We start from the raw sequence: 18,072 nt of genomic DNA on the forward strand, positions 1-18,072 counted from the left end.
ATAGAAGAGCACATTGACTTTTATAGCCGCCTAGAAGAGCTGAAGGTATTCTATGGTCGCCTAGAAGAGCTGAAGGTCTTCTAAGGTAGCCTAGAAGAGCTCAAGGTCTTTCGAAGACCTGTAGGTCTTCTATGCGACCTTAAAAGACCTGTAAGTCTTTTATTATCCGTGGAATACCTGTAGGTCTTCTATTTTCCGTGGAATACGTAAAGGTCTGCTAATGTCCACAAAAGACCTAGAGGTCTTTTATTGTGTATTGAATTATCCTATCTCCAATTTTGCGGTCAAGTCCTCTAAGTTCTACCATTGGAGTGGAATGCTGATGTTGTCGTAATTTTTAATAATACCCCTCCTTTATTATTTTCAGGAATCTATGAATCGACCTGTTTCCGGCTCAGATTTTGGCGTTATCATACCCTTAAAGGGAAGCCTACACACTATTGTTGATGGTACTGAAACTGAAGAAGATCGTAAGTCACACACATCCGCACAGCAACAATATCAACATCAGCAGCAGCACCAACAACAACAACAACAACTACAACAGCTGCAACAACAACACGAATATACCACATCACCCATGTTAAATACCCAACCAGCTTTGCAGTTGCTCTATCAGCAACAACAAACGGCCATGCCATCATTCGATGGCACCGTGGCCAGTTCCTGCCAATTAGACAATAATAGCCCAAATCCACAGGCCGATCGTCGGCTACAGCATCAAATGTCTTCCGGTTTTGGTACACAGCCAAACGATTCCCGCGATGATCCAACCACCTACACGGAATCGATAGAACTACAGCTGATGGGTCAGTATAATTCCACAGATACCGATCCGTATAATCAGGATCAACGAAGTGGTTCGTACATGCGCGGCGACTCGTTTCAAGAGCGCATCTCAACGCGTCTCTGCAGCGAGGAACATGACGAATCGTATTTGCAATATCAGAAATCGTTGCTGACGCGATCGCCGAGCTATCGCAAATCCTTGGATCGCCTCTCACAGTCCAGCGATCAGTCGCAGCGTTCGTTGATACCCTCAAGACGATCCGACGATGAAATTGTCTCCAGCATGAGACGAGACACAAGTGGCCATTCGTTGAACACCATATCCATGGAACAGGAGGAACTGCTGTCGAATCATGTCAATCTTAGGGATGAATTGCTGAACTGTGATCAAAAGGAATTATTTCAGTTTTTACAGGAAGATGCCCAGGATAATAGCCATAATTATTTTAGCGATACGGTAGGTTATGGCTCTACCATGGATGCGGATACCGATTCGCTAATTGTTACGGAGAGTAAACGCCATGGGGAAGAACGCAAACCCTCGACTAGCAGTATCAAATCGAATTTAAGTTACATTTCCAATTCCATACTGCAAACCATAGAGTCGAGACGAAATGGAGGTAGTCATTCGTCGAATGGCAATGGCCATGACAATGAGAGTGTACCCTTGGTGGAACACTCCGAGTTTGATAATATTATCCAAAGTTTTGAGAAGGAGTTGGAAGAGATTAAAAAATCCACCACTTCACTGGAGAGACGGCTCTCAACATTGTCCGAACCTTCGCCGGCAGCTGATGAGGCTAATAAGGCCATTTTGGAACATATTGCGGTAATTACGGGCGCCTCAGAGCGTACGGCAGCGGATGAGGTGGTAACCCCATTGAATCCTTATGACAGCTATGATCTGTCCACAGTGCCGCGACGGCAACACTCGCTGCCGGCCAACACAAATCGAGCCTCGGTGAAGATCAAACGTCGTAGCCTTGAAAAGCAACGTAAAATCGATGAAGACTTTTGCATAAGCAATGAAATACGCAAGATCTGTGATCAAATACAAGCTCCCTTTGCCTCAGTGGAAGCAATGTCGATTGCGGCCACTCAAGCCTCTGGCGCCCAATCGCCATTTATGCGGCGAAAAAGTGATCTCTTCAGTGCTCAATTTGATCGTTTCAAACGAATGTCGCTGATTGAGCGAGTCGATGAGGTGCCCGAAGAGGATAAGCCCATTTCGACGCTGCGCATGGAATCCGAACGATTGCCGCGGAAATGCCTGACCGTCGATGGGGCGGACAAAATCGAAAGTCTATCGCTGAAAAGTACAAATTCCTATGAAAATCTGCTGCTGCACAAACAATTGACCCAATTAGCTCAACAGCAGCAGCAACAACACCAACTGCAACAGCAGCAGCTGTCACAGCATCATTTGCACCACCACGACTCTTCCAATTCATCGTCTGCCGTTGTACCACCCACACCACCAGCCTCGCTAAAGTCTTCTATCGAACCACCCACACTGGCGCAAATGTCTTCGCTGAAGGCAACGCCACCCCTGACGGCCTTAACCGAACACCAGCAACATTTCCATGCCACCAATGCTCAAATGCGTACCACACCACTCCTCCCAAGGGCTGGGCAGTCGCGTGCCAATAGCGTTGACGCCGAACAGCTGCAACAGCAGAGGAAGCAACAACGACGCCTACAAGTCAAGTCACGCTCAGAGCATCCACAATCGGCACTAGACAAAGCTGGTTCTTTCCAATCGGCTCGCACCGAATCGCACAGTTCGGGTGCGGCCGATACCTCCTCAGCTCTGGCACTGGCCGCAGCCGGCGATGTGATTGTGGGACAGTTGCAATCGGCCGGTGGGTCACAAGATAAGAGCGGCGATGCGCTCCAGTCGCAAAAATCTGCATTTTCACGACTGACTGAAAAACCATGGCATTGTCTGGTCTCCTACGTAGACGATCTCACAGTGGGTGGGAGACGTAATTCGCAGGGAGCATACAATGATCCCATGACTTTTCCAAGTTTCGGACATTCGAAGCCACCAAAAGTGCCAGATGATTGTTTCCCCCAGAAGTGTTATGAACAGTAAGTGGGGAAGAGAGGGTGGAGTGGGAGAATCTTATGACTAATTTGTGTATTTTCTTTTGATTTTCAGCTTTTATTTTCGCTGTCCTTGGTTTATGTCTTGTATGGATACCCCGACAGCTAAACATTGGACACGCGTCAGAACGGCCGTCTTAACTGTTGTGGATACTCCAGCCTTTGAGTGGTTTGTCTTGGTGTTAATATTTGCCTCCAGCATAACGCTCTGTTTCGAGGACATCTACTTGGATAGTAACAAATCGCTGAAGCGCATCCTGTATTGGACGAATTTCTCCTTCTGTTTGATCTTTGTCATCGAAATGGTTCTCAAGTGGTTGGCATTGGGGTTTTCCAAATATTTTACCAGCTTTTGGACGATACTGGATTTTATTATAGTTTTTGTAAGTAAACGAAGTGTGGGGAAGGGGAAGTAAATCGGAAGTGGGCACAGAAAGACCTTTTAAAAGGGTCTATGTTTTTAATTTTAAAATAAAACCTTCCGTATCGGCTCTGACATCCGAAAAACTCGGGTTATACGATACCGTGGACCTTTGCTCGTTTAAGAGTAGGATCAAAATTCGTTCGAATGTGATCGAAATAAAACCAAACACGTTGGATCGCTTATCTGTACATATAAAAGTCCCACTCTTTAAGCACACTGCTCGGAATCAAGTTTCGCTCCCCAGAGAGAATGAGCAAATCTGTGCTCTCTTTCAAATGTTTTTGACATATGTATCCACCGACATATGTGAATGGACCAAAATTGATATCGCTTGTGCCCTCGTGTTTACTTCCCCTTAAGAGATTCCCCATTACAGACAATCTCATATCTAATTTCTTTTTATGTTCCAGGTTTCTGTTTTCTCTCTGCTCATCGAGGAAAATGAAAATCTCAAAGTCCTACGTTCTTTGCGTACCTTGAGAGCGTTACGTCCTTTGCGTGCCATATCCAGGTATGTTTGAAAAGTTCCATGATCATTTCTTACGTTCGAATTGTTTTTTTACGATTATTGCGGAATTGTTAAAAATATATATTTTTGAAGAAAAAAAACCTTTCTCTTTCTCTCTACATTGATATAAATGTAAAATTTTTGAATGCTATTTAATTTTTGATATGATGTATTTTGTTATATTTATTAAAAACTTGAATTTTCAAATATTAAAAGAATATTGAATTTTTTCTAAGTTCCTTAATGTACATCGAACCTTTCGTCTTTTTAATTAAGATTTGAATATCGATTTTATGAGATGAGAACTCTACACCACAAGAGGATAAAATATTAGGAATCAAGAGAAGTCCGTCCGTTTACTTAAAGAAATCTGTTCTGAAGTATAATTAACATAAACGTAAAACGAGTAAGGAAAGGTGAAAAGTCGGGCGGGGCCTACCATATGATACCCTACACCACAATTCGTATTTAGTAGAGCTACCGTAACAAAAAAGTTTATTTTGGGAATTCATGTGAAGTCGATCATACAAAAATTGATCTGGATAGAATATTAGGAATCAAGACAATTCCGTCCGTTTACTTACAGAAATCAGTTGTTAAAATGTAATTGATAGAACACTATAACATAATAAAACCAGTAAGGAAAAGTCAAAAGTCCGGCGGGGCCTACTATATAATACCTTACACCACTACACATATTTAGTAGAGCTCCCGTAACAAAAGAATTTATTTGAAGTATATCATACCACCTAACAACATTTGGCTTTAGAGCAGTTATAGTTTGGTTTCAGAGGGAACTAATATATGGGAGGCATATCCAATTCTGAATCGATTTCCACTAAATTTGACGGATACATTTCAATCTTTTATACCAAATAAGATTGCTGAAGATTTCATGACATCAATTTGAGAAGGATAACATTAATAAAACATATTTCGGAGCCGAGTTCCACAAGGTCTGCGGCCAAAATGTTTGCGTGCCCAAGGCTTTAATATATGCTCCAGAATATTTTCGCGATAATATTCGGCATATATTCTTATGCCACGGTCGATTAATACGAACGGGGAGCGACCTTCGGCTATTACTGTGGCCCACGCCATCAACATGGCCAACGCTTGAGTTCTGGTGGTCAACCGAAGGTGCACATTTTCAGCTGACCTCTTTGGCAAGTAAGCACGACCATTGTGTTTGTGTACAAACAGCTGGACAACGAATGTTTTCTCGTCGCAGAAAACCAAATTCGGCAGATCACCACTTTCGGCCAAGCGAAGCAACTCTTTAGCTCTTTTGAGTCTATTTTCTTTTTGTTGCGGTGTTAGTTCTTGCACTTTTTGGGATTTCAATCGCTTTACACCGAGCTCATTTTTCAATATTTGCCGAATGGAATATTGTGATATGTTGAGCTCAGCTTCTTTACTTTTCGAACCATTTCTGTTGATGTTGCTGTTTTCTTCCGTCCACTTTCTTGACGTCAGGCCACGATACTAGTATCTCGGTAACGAGCGATGGTACGAGACACAAAAGATTTATTCAAATTTAAATGCTGGAGTGCTTTAACGATAGCCACTTGTGGTTTTCCAGCCAAATATATCAATATATCAATTTCATCACGAATAACTGGAAAATTCTCACCAAAATGCTTCTGTGCGCTTGTAAACAATATAATGACCTGTCACTGGAATAATTTTAACAGCGGACGGACGAGTGGCTTGGAAATCACAGCAGGCTGAAGTTGGTTGCAGTTTTTTCATCTCACCCTGTATATGGGAGCTTTATCCAAATCTTTGCCGTTCTCGAGGTAGAGGTATTTCTGGGCTGTATCGGATATCTGGTACCAAATATCATTTTTGCCGAATGTATATTACGAATATGAGGACCCCAAATCCGATGAAACATATATATGGGAGCTATAGGTCTCTCTGAACCGATTTTCTCCAATTTTGATGTACTTGCTTCTAGACTGAATTCGGTTGGATTTGCCAGAATTCAGGTCCGTTGGACTGATATTGGCCATTTGGTGCACAAATAACCCGAAATCGATTGAAAAGATATATGGGACCTATAGCTATATCTGAACCAATTTTCTCCAATTTTGATATACTTACTTTTTGCATTTGGACTGATATTGGCCATTTGGTGCACAAATAACCCGAAATCGGTAGAAGATATATATGGGAGCTTTATCTAATTTTGAACTGATTCTCACAAATTTCAATAGGAATTGTGCTTGGGCCGAAATAAAATATTGTGTGGAAAATTTCATTCAATCGGGTAATAGATGCGGCCATGCATTTTGTTTACAAAAGTACATGGATAGACGGACGGACAGACATACATAAATCGACTCAGAAAGTGATTCTATGAAGTTCCTCAAAAGTAGTTATGGGTCTATCTCGCATACTTCTCCATGTTACAAACAAATGCACAAAGATATAATACCCTTACCACTATGTGTTGTAGGGTATAAAAAACGATTAAAAAGAAGTATTAAACTGTTTACAGCAGGAAATTTTAGCTATGCTGATATTTTCAGAAAAATAAAATAAGCTACTTTAAAATTTAAAAACAATTAGCATACCAAATTTAAAGATTAGAAAATATAACAACAATCCCTGGGCACCTTTTTGTGACCAGGCAGTTTGAGTGAGTAATGCATCACAGATACAGAAGTTTCTATCCAGGAACTTTTAGCCATAACAAAAAGAGTCGTTTAAAATTATTCGAGACAGTTGTTGGTGAATAAATATATATATTTAAAAAAACGGCTATTTGTTTGATTAGATTGAATATCGGAAAAAATTTAATCGCCTTGTGCGAAACAATAGTATCCAACACAGACTTGTGTGTCAGTAGAAAAATTATCGAAAATTACCAGTTAAAAAAAATTATCGAAAATTACCAGTAACAATTTTTTATAGTTCGAGACCTTTTTTTGGCACTTTTTGCTATGTTCACGTGCTTTTTCTTGGAAAACCTTGAAATAGAGCGAGTTATACAACTCTGTGTCAATAAGAATGAAGTGTAAATATACTCGTGATTGATAGCAAAGTCCCATGTTGGAATAAAAAAATCATTTGCCTTTTCTTGTGGTGTAGAGTTATGTAACGTACGTCGGCGAACTAAGCCGATTAGTTTTAAAATTATAATCCATCTAACTATTTTCAAAATCTATCACCTATCTATCTCTTGACTTTTTCTAACACCAACTATTTATTTTTTTTTTCTTATTTTCACTTTTAAAAACTTACATTTTTATTTTCACCAATAAATGCTTTAAATTGGCTACATTGCAAATATTTTTCATTTTATATGAAAAAGAAAAAAACTTAAACAAACTTAAAAGTAATGTTTTCTATACATATTGTTAAAAAACTTTAAATGAAAAGAAGAAAGAAGCCTATACAAATGAATTTGGAAGTATTTAATACAATATCGTTTTCTTTATGGATTTTGAATAGAAATAATTCAAAGAACAAAGAAAAGCATACAAACAAAATGATCCTTGTAAAATGTTATCCTTGACGTGTGTGTTTGTGTCATAAAAAAATTAAACAGAAAATCCAAACTTCCAAATGTGTGTAATAAAATTTGTTAAGAAAAAAAATTAAATATTAAAATTTAAATGTACAAAACTAAATCCAAACTGAAACAAGTTTTATTCCCTTTTTTAAAGGGAAGTAAATTTGTATCTGAAATATGTTTATAAATAATTTCCGAAATTTGTTAAAAAAAATTGGCATGTTTTGTATCTAAATAATATATTATTTAATTTCTCCACCTTCTCCCACTTTAAAAATAAAAAAAAAAAACACAAGCTATTCTTCACAGCTCCACAATCTTAACTAATCTAACACACGCACACGAATGTCAAAAACAACAAACACCGCCAATCTTTTCTTACACTTCTCGGTGAAAAATTCAAATTTCAAACTGTTTTCCTCAACGATTTTCAACAGCATTGAAATTTGAAATTTTCATTTAAAATCTCCACTCTTCACAAAATGCACGCACACCAAGGCAAATTTTGTCACACCAATAAGTCAATACACAGAGCAGAAACAGAACATCACACAACTCAATCACTCAGTCTCTCTCTCTCTCACCACTCCTTAAGTGTACCAATCCACTAAAACCCCACTACCACCCAACCCACTGGCATGTTATTATCTCTTATTCCGATAATCGGTAATTTGACAATTTGATAAATCTCTATTCTGTATGTGTGTGTGAGTTTGTTTCATATGATGTTAATTAATTACGTTTTGATTTTTGAAAAATTCAAGTTCAAACCCAAAGATTGTGTATCCTCCTTGTTTATATTTTTAACTGTGTATGAGTGTGTGTCTGCGCCTATCTGTCTGTCTATCTCTCTCTCTCTATATCCATTTCCGTTTCCTTTTGTGCAATCGATCAACGATGATCGACGCATTTTGTATTCAATTAACCTTTTCAATCCATCAAACAGAAAAAAATACCTTTCAACCACAACTTGTCTGTATCGAACATCAAAAATTTTATTTCTATTCCAGGTGGCAAGGAATGCGAATTGTAGTAAATGCTCTCATGTATGCCATACCATCAATTTTCAATGTACTTTTAGTTTGTTTAGTTTTTTGGTTAATATTTTCTATAATGGGTGTACAATTTTTCGGTGGTAAATTTTTCAAATGTATCGATAACGATGGAGAGCTACTACCAGTCACGGTTAGTTAAATGCTTACAAAACACATAAAATTAACATATTTTTTAAGATATTAACTAACATAAATTATCTACGAGTAAATGAGATATACCCTACACCAGGTGTTGCTGAAGGAAAGGAATGGGTCGAACTTATCTGAATTTTCAAATTAGCATCAATCGGAAAAACATAAAGAGCTTGGTTTGGTAAACCAAAATAATTTAAAATAAATGTCTGTATTATATGAAAAAGGGTTAGACATTTTTTGATATATGATGAACTGATGTTGGCCAGATATGGATAAATAAAAATGGAGGATTTTTTAAAGAAGCCCTTTCAATGACTGTAGGGGAAATAGTCACCTTAAGAAATTTTTAGCTTATAAAAAATAATTTTGTTTTTTGGCTTTTTGGGCCACCTGACTGTCAAAGAGTTAGAAAATAACCATTTACATATATATGGTAGCTATATCTATATCTGAACCGGTTTACACCAAATTTAAAATTCAAGATTCTAGGATAAATTCAGCCGTAATTGCCAAAATTCATCTCATTTGTGTTGATATTAGCCATTTGTGTTGATATTAGCCATTTGGTGCATAGTAAACCTAATATCGTATAAAGATATATGTGGGAGCTACATCTTAACCTGACCCGATAAAATCTCGATAAAATTTGACAGATGTATTTTCGAGCAGTATTTGATGACCGGTACCAAATATCATTCTTCTGGAGTGTATATTACGAATGTGAGGGACTTTAAACCCCAAATCGGATAAAACATATACATGGGAGCTACAGCTATATCTTAACTGATTTTCTCCAAATTTGATGTACTTGCTTCTAGACTGAATTCGGTGAGATGTACCAAAATTCAGGTCATTAGGACTTATATTGGTCATTTGGTGCACAATTAACGATTATCGCCAATTTCAATAGGGTTCGTCCTTGGGCCAAGCAAATGTTGTTTACACAATTTCATTTCAGCCGGATTATAAATGCGACCTACATTTTGGGTTGACGGACGGACGGTCTGACATGCATAAATCGACTCAGAAAGTGATTCTATGAATGTCCTCAAAAGTAATTGGGTGAGGTACCAGAAGGAGTTCGCAGATATGTATTATCTTGGATGTTTATTTTGCTTTCTTTGAGCATTTTGTTTTTCAAAATCTTGAACCCTTTGTAGGGAAGTTACCAGAAGAAGTGGACCGCTACATTCCATCTTCACAGCTGATCCTGTGTTAGTAAAAATAAGGGGATGTGTGAAATATGAAGAGAACCGGATCCTTATTTCGAATTTTATAATAGTTTTGGTTATTCAAAATGTTGACCCTTTGCGAGGGAGGTGCCAGAAGGAATAGCGCATCTCTACCATCTCTGTAACAGATCTTGTGTTGATGGAAATATTGAGATGTACCAAGTCTGAATGGAATCTGATGTTAATTTCGCGTTTTATGAGCTTGATGGATATTCAAAATTGTGGTGGTATCAGAAGGAGTGGACTATATCCCATCTCCACACAAGACCTTGAATTGGTAAAAATATTTTGATATGTGTGATTTGGAAGCTATTGGACTACTACTTCATATTTTTATAAGAGTTATAATGATTCAAAATTTTGATGCTTTCTGGGGAAGGCACCAGAAGAAATAGTCCGATCCCTCCCACATTTATAACAGGTCTTGTGTTGATGGAAATATTGAGATGTCCCAAGTCTGAATGGAAGCGGATGTTAATTTCGAGTATAATGTGCGCCATTGACATTCAAAAATTTTGTCCTTTGAAGGAGAGGTACCAGAAGGAATTGTCCGATCCCTGCCATCTTTATAACAGGTCTTGTGTTGATGGAAATATTGAGATATGCCAATTCCGAATGAAATCGGATGTTAATTTTGCGTTTTATGAGCGCTATTGATATTGAAAATTGTGGTCCTTTGTGCCATATGGCTGAGGGTATAATAAAAATGTTTTATATCGAGCTCTTTCGATATAAAAAGAAAAGATTTTAAACAATATATTATATTATACATATAGGGATTATACATGCAGGAAGAAACCTTAACACTTTCTCCTAAATTACAACCGAGTTTTTTAAAATGTAACGTTCTGTGAACAATTCCTTATAGTAAAAATGCTTAACATAAAATAACAAGTTTGAACAAAAATATCTTATAATATTTTATAAAATTATTAGGAGGTCCTGCCGAAATACACCCAACAATTCAAGAAATGAAAATTATTAAAAACTCAAAAATATTCTTTTTGCAAGGATATTATGAATTGTTGACCCTTTTAAGAAAATTTTGACCAAAAATCTGGATTAAAATTACTTATTAGTAAAATAACAAAAAAAAAAAAAAAAAACAATTTCTTTGTAATTAAACAATTATTAAAAAAATCCCCCACCCTGACTTCCCAAATAATAAAAAAACATGTTATATATAAAGTTTTTAGATCAACACCTAGTGTACGGTAATAGAAGCAAGGCAAATAGCAATCACTTAAACTTTTACTCTTTTAATGTTAATAATTAATTAATAATACTTTTTTCCTTTTTCTTAAAAAACATGAAATAACATCCCTTTAGGAAGTCAATGACAAATGGGATTGCATTGAACAAAACTACAGTTGGATCAATTCAAAAATCACTTTCGATCATGTAGGTATGGGTTATTTGGCCCTACTGCAGGTGGCCACCTTCGAGGGCTGGATGGAAGTGATGGCCGATGCTGTGGATGCCCGTGGCGTAGACCTGCAACCGCAACGCGAGGCCAATCTCTATGCCTACATCTATTTTGTCATCTTTATTGTGTGCGGTTCATTCTTTACTCTTAACCTCTTCATAGGAGTAATCATTGACAATTTCAATATGCTGAAGAAAAAGGTAAGTCACATGGAGTCCGAAACAAACGGAGTAGGTACTTTTATTTTAGTTTAATTTTGTGAAAAAAAGTTTTAAATTGAAAAGAACCAATCAATCGTCGTGACGAGCATAAATTTAAAGGTTTGAGGATATTTCTTATTATACCCTCAGCCATATGGCTACAGAGGGTATATATCATTTGATACGGCCAAAACGTGCCTAGTCGAAATAACGGTTTTAGACCCTAGGTCTCTTTGGACCAAATCCGTTTCAGAACATTTCGAGTCGATCTAGCGATGTCCGTCCGTCCGTCCGTCCGTCCGTCTGTCTGTCTGTCTGTCTGTCTGGCTGGTGCGCACGATAACTCTCGAAGGGAGTATCCAATTTGGTCCAAACTTGGTACATCGTAATATTTTTGTCAAACTTAGATCCAGTTCGGAGATGGGCAATATCGGTCCACTCCTTCTGGTACCTCCCCCACAAAAGTTCGAAATTTTCAAAAAATTTAATTTTTGCACAGAAAGAGAAATTATAGTCCAATTTTGCTCCAACTTTGCAAATCTTAATATTTGAGTCAGTGTGAGGTCGGGTGTGAAAATGGAAAATATCGGCCCACTCCATCAAGTACCTCCCCCACAAATGGTAAAAATTTTGAATAATTACAACTCTCATAAAATGTGATGTAAGTGTCCGATTGTCTTAAAATTTTACACATCCCAATATTTATATTAACCCAAGGTCTGGTGTTAAGATGGAATATATCGGTCCACTCTTTCTGGTACCTCCCCCACAAAAGGTCGAAATTTTCAAACAAAAAAAAAAATATTTTTTTTTGCACAGAAAGAGAAAGAATAATTCCATTATTCTGCTACCTTGCAAATCCTAATATTTGCATCATTGCTAGGTCTGGTGCGAAAATGGAGAATATCGGTCCACTCCTTCTGGTACCTCCCCCACAAAGGGTCAAAACTTTAAATAATCACAACTCTCATAAAATGTGATGTAAGAGTCTGATTGTCTTGAAATTTCACACATCCCAATATTTATATTAACCCAAGATCTGATGTTAAGATGGAATATACCGGTCCACTCCTTCTGGTACCTCCCCCACAAAAGGTCGAAATTTGCAAAAAAATATATTTTTTGCACAAAAAGAGAAAGGATAATCCGATTTTGCTCTCACTTTGCAAATCCTAATATTTGCATCAGTTCTACGTTAGGTGTAAAAATGGACAATATCGGTTCACTCCTTCAAGTACCTCCCCCACAAATGGTCAAAATTTTGAATAATTACAACTCTCATAAAATGTGATGTATGAGTCCGATTGTCTTCGAATGGCGCACATCCCAATATTTATATTAACCCAAGCTCTGGCGTTAAGATGAAGTATATCGGTCCACATCTTATGGTACCTCCCCCACAAATGGTCGAAAATTTGAGATATATATTTTCTGCACAGAAAGGAAGCAATAATCTAATTTTGAAAAACATGAGGCTCAAAGAAAGCGAAATAAGGATTAAACTCTTTTCAAATTTCACACATACAAATTATTTTTGCTAACACCAGATCTGTTTTGAAGATGATCCTATATATCTGCGAACAACTTCTGGCACCTCACCCACAAAGAGACACATTTTCCAATATTTTTATCTGTCATAAATTGCGAAACAACTCAGTGATTCTTTACAATTCCTATATCCATCTGCTAGAATAATATTTATATCATATTTATGTAGGTCCGATACGAAATTGACAATATTGACCCATTCTTTAAAAACCCACTCCATAGAGGGTGAAGAGAGCTGAGGGCATACATCTGTCGGCAAAGCCGACCGATACTTTTTTACTTGTTTTTTGTTTTGAATATCTAAAAGTGACATTAAATGTAAATTATTTTATGGGAAAAAATGAAAATTAAGGTAAATTCATATTACAACGAAAAATTCCCTTTTGGAATTTTCAAAACGCCATAGAGTACAACTCAATTATGGGTTTGTAAAATAATTGTTCTAACAATATTTTTGAAATAGATGTTATTCAGTTTTTTTTTTCATTTTGAATATATCAATAAACAAAATCACTCGTTCTGATCTGAGTTCTTTTTAATATAATCACACACACACGTTTAGTGTATTTATCTTTTAGATATATTTTATTTATTATGAGCGGTGTACAGTGTTTGAAAAGAGGCTTTACACAAAACCTATTAAAGCTACTATTAAAAATAAAATTCATTTTTTTAATGTTCAAAAAATTTCAGACTAATGGCCTGTTTTTAAAGTCATAAGAAGGGATTAATTTGCTTCCAATTCGAAATGACATCCGGCCGGTATCGAGGTACTAGAATCGGCAACACTATTACATTTTCCATTTAAATTTGAAAGTCAAATTCATTCATTTGCCTTTGGATAGTCGTGTTGTATGAAAAACCGAGAAATTGTTATAAACATTTTAAGAAGAACAAGAAACATATATTATTGCTCTTGTATGTGCAATCGAAAGGAAGGAAGTAATGAAGTTAAAAAACCTCTATTTATGTCGAATTCAAGTGGCACCCTTCATATTTGTATACCCTACACCACATAGTGGTAAGGGTATTATGTCTTTGTGCATTTGTTTGTAACATGGAGAAGGAAGCGAGATAGACCCATAGTTACTGAGGATCTTCATAGAATCACTTTCTGAGTCAGTCCGTTCGTCCGTTGGTCCATGTATTTTTGTGAACAAAATGCAGGTCGCATTTATTACCCGATTGGGATGAAATTTTCCAAACAATATTTATTTGGCTCAAGGACGAACCCTATTGAAATTTGTGAGAATCGGTTCAAATCTTCATATATATGTATATCTTCAACCGATTTCGAATAAATTGTGCACCAAATGGCCAATATCGGTCTAAAAGACCTGAATCTTGGCACACCCGACCGAATTTAATCTAGAAGCAAGTACATAAAATTTGGAGAAAATGGGTGTAGATATAGCTAAACTACCATAAAATGTTTCATCCAATTTAGGGCTTTAAGTCCCTCACATGCGTAATATGCACTCCATAAGAATGATATTTGTTATCAGAAAATTTGTTATCAATACCTCTGTCAAGATTTAGAGTTGGATATAGCTTCAGTATACATGCGTTATATACACTCCATAACAACGATATTTAATACCGGGCATCAGACACTGCTCGAAAATACATCTGCCAAATTTTATCGAGATTGGTTCAGATTATTATATCGCTTCGATATACATCATCCGATTTCACGGTTATTGCCGACCATATATGTAATCTCCGTCCAAATTGAATAGATTTTTCCATATTCATCCGAATTTTACCAATGAAAATCGGTCCGGTCCGATATTGCTCCAATATAAATTGTTTTTAATTATAATCCATATCGAAGCCATATCTTGCACTATACAGCAATGTTATTTGGTTCATAGTTGGTATGATCAACATATAGTCAGCCCAGCCGAATTTTGACCTTTCCTTTCTGGCTATTTTTATATATAAGTATATTAAAATTGTCATTCCATTCGCAACATCTCAAAATATTCATCGGGGACCCGAAAAGTATATATATTTTTGCTCTGTTGAAATCAAAATAGAGTCCACGTTATTTAATATAGGGCTTTGAAATTTGGCATAAAGCTTTATATTATATTCAGGTTGAATGGTATTGGAAAAATTGATATGAGCCCACACTGTGGTATATCTGTTACATATAGGGGTACCACCCAATATTCGGCTTATCTAATTTATTTAAATCTGCCTTATAAAAAATAGATGATATACCACGTGGTAAAGAGTGTGCTAGCTTCTTCTGATGCTGGGGAGAAGTAAAACTTCAATTCTTTGCTACAAGCCAAAAAAAAAAAAAAAACGAAATTGGTCTGTAAGTTTCGCCTTTGCTGACATCCAGTAAAGCGACCCCCTGTCCATTTTCTAAGCTTCAGGAATGATGATGGTCCGATTTGCCTTTTATTGTGCACCAAACATGTAACATGTAATGGGATGGAATTTGGCACTTACGACCTAATTGAGTCCAGAAGCCAGTATATCAAATTTGGTAAAGATTGGTTCAGATATAGTATTTATCCGATTTCAAGTTAATTGTGTCCCAATTGGCAATACAAGCTCTAAATGAAAAGGTACAAATGCTTCGGCATATTTAGTACTTTGAACTTTAAATTATAATTCTAATCATACTTGTATGATTTAATTCTCCCATAAAAACATTTAATTGTTATGTGAAACTCTACTAAATATGCAAAGTGGTGAAGGGTATCATAAAGTCGGCAACGCCCGACTTTAAGACTTTTTTTACTGGTTCATATTGTTGAGTTTGTTTTTTATGTAAAACCCACAAAATTTAAAAAAAAAAAAATTAAATGCATATAAAATCAAAAGGAGTAGCGGAGCGCCAATGCGCTTCGCTAGTATTTTATAAAACCGTCTTTTCAAACACTGTACAACTGCCAAACAATATTATCAATTACTCTAGTATAATTTATTAATAACAAATGATTACAAATTACATATCTTACATAAATGTGTTTTTCTTTATATTCTATTTTTTTATAAATGATTATTTACATGTTGAAACCAAAAAAATAAAATCCAACTCCATTGACACCTGTGTCTTTGTAACTGTATGTATGTATGACTACTATTTACCTGTAAACCTGTGAATGTAAATATGTGAAAAAAAAAACAAAAAACGAAATAAAACACCAATCATGACATTCACACAAAATACCCAAAAAACGTACACACGAAAACTTTTTAGTATGAAGGAGGAGTGTTGGAAATGTTTCTCACCGAATCGCAAAAGCATTATTACACCGCCATGAAAAAGTTGGGACGAAAAAAACCACAGAAAGTCATTAAGCGACCAATAAATCATTTTTTAGCTATGTTTTATGATTTATCCAATTCTCGAAGGTATGCCAATTCAAAACAACAACAATAACAACAGCAAATAACAATGAATTATTTTTAAAGAGATGATAATTGCTAAAAATTATGATTTATTACATTATTATTCTGTAACAAAAATAACAACAACAACAACCGCAACAACGTAACAAATCTTTAACTTAACCTCCTCACCCACCTCTAAACTGCAGCAGCTTCTCTTTAGTTTGGCCATCATCCAAATGAAATTTTCAAAATTTTTATTTTCCCTTGATTATTTTTACGAAACTTTTTAATATTTGAATATTTTCAGTTCGAACACAAATTCTACTGCAAATAGTTAGGTTAGGTTTGAACAAGAGTTTTTGTTTTAATTTTACATTTTATGACTTAATCCCTAAAACCCAAAGACTTTTTGACACAACTACAACAATGTTGTTACACCCATAATACAGACAACAAACAAAACCGCTAATCAACTTTCAAAGTGGTTTTCTTCCATAGGATGCATAATTTTTCCTAAAAAAAAACAAAAAAATAATTAAATCAAAATAGTTTTGTATTAGAACATTTTGTTGTGTAAACGTTGATGATGATGATAATGAAGCCCAAAACGAAACCTTGAACGTTTCCCACGTTTGATGTTCGTTTTTCGATTTCTAGCTTTGTTAGAACAAACAAATGAATGATTTGGTGATTTGAAATTATTTGAACACTTAACTTCTCCTCATGAAGAAAATATTGCAGCATTTCCTGTCTTATTGTAGAGGGTGTTTTCAACTTTATAGCTTCTCGCCGCTGTTAAACTATAAAGTCTAAAGCATCGTAAATCAAAAGTTTAACAGATGATGATTTTATTACACCTACTTTCGTTTTCTTCTACAACCGCCCACCTCTACCCACCCTCCAAATGCCACTTTCCCAAAGCCCTCAACCTCAGTCACTAAGACTATGTTTGTTGTCCCTTTGAAATCACCCCACTCTCTGTCTCTCTATACGAAACTATGTCTCTTTGTATCTATATCTGTGTCTCTCTCTCTCTCTATAATATCCAACTGTTGTATCTCTTAGAGCCTGTGTTACAAAAAAACCAAAAACAAAAAAAAAAAAACGAATCCTGATTTTGAGTTGTGTGTTCATTAAATGTAGTGTTATGTTGTTTGTAATTGTTGTAGTCAATTAAGATTTTATGTTTTATTATTATTTGATTAAATTGTCAATATCGAATATTTAGATATCATCAAATATCAAAGTGGTACACAAGAGCTTTTGTCATTTAAAAGATGGTGATATCCACCAAACTTGGAAGAAGTTAAAATGGGTCTGCTGTTGAAAAATGCGATAAAATACTAATGTTGGCTAAAATCGGTGTATTTAATTTTCTTAATTTTAACTAATTAAGAGAAAACTTATATATACAACTTTATTGCATGTTGTATTCGTACAAAACCATATCAAAATTATGATGATGTTTAAATGTAAAATGGTCTTTACTGAGGATTTCACCAATTTGAATTCGTCAATATAGGGTGAGATAAAAAACTGCAGCAAAGTCATACGCCATAATTTTTCCTTTATACCCTACACCACATAGTGGAAGGGTATTATGTCTTTGTGCATTTGTTTGTAACATGGAAAAGGAAGCGAGATAGACCCATAGTTACTTTTGATGATCTCCATAGAGTCACTTTCTGAGTTGATTTATGCATGTCAGTCCGTCTGTCCATGTATTCTTGTGAACAAAATGCAGGTCGCATTTATTATCCGATTGAGATGAAATT

General features: G+C 35.9%; 1 protein-coding gene across 1 annotated transcript in view; it reads left to right on the forward strand.

Annotated features, from left to right (window-relative positions):
- Window positions 1-18,072, forward strand: part of LOC101889291 (sodium channel protein 60E) — a 585,783-nt gene that overhangs the window by 542,753 nt on the left and 24,958 nt on the right. Inside the window, exons 17-22 of the mRNA XM_059127843.1 lie at window positions 368-2,880; window positions 2,951-3,278; window positions 3,730-3,830; window positions 8,358-8,532; window positions 11,099-11,395; window positions 16,164-16,318. Coding sequence (XP_058983826.1) covers window positions 368-2,880; window positions 2,951-3,278; window positions 3,730-3,830; window positions 8,358-8,532; window positions 11,099-11,395; window positions 16,164-16,318 — 3,569 coding nt within the window. The remainder of the gene's footprint in view (window positions 1-367; window positions 2,881-2,950; window positions 3,279-3,729; window positions 3,831-8,357; window positions 8,533-11,098; window positions 11,396-16,163; window positions 16,319-18,072) is intronic.

This window comes from Musca domestica, unplaced genomic scaffold, assembly GCF_030504385.1.
Source record: "Musca domestica strain aabys unplaced genomic scaffold, Musca_domestica.polishedcontigs.V.1.1 48, whole genome shotgun sequence".
In the NCBI taxonomy this organism is placed as follows: domain Eukaryota; kingdom Metazoa; phylum Arthropoda; class Insecta; order Diptera; family Muscidae; genus Musca; species Musca domestica.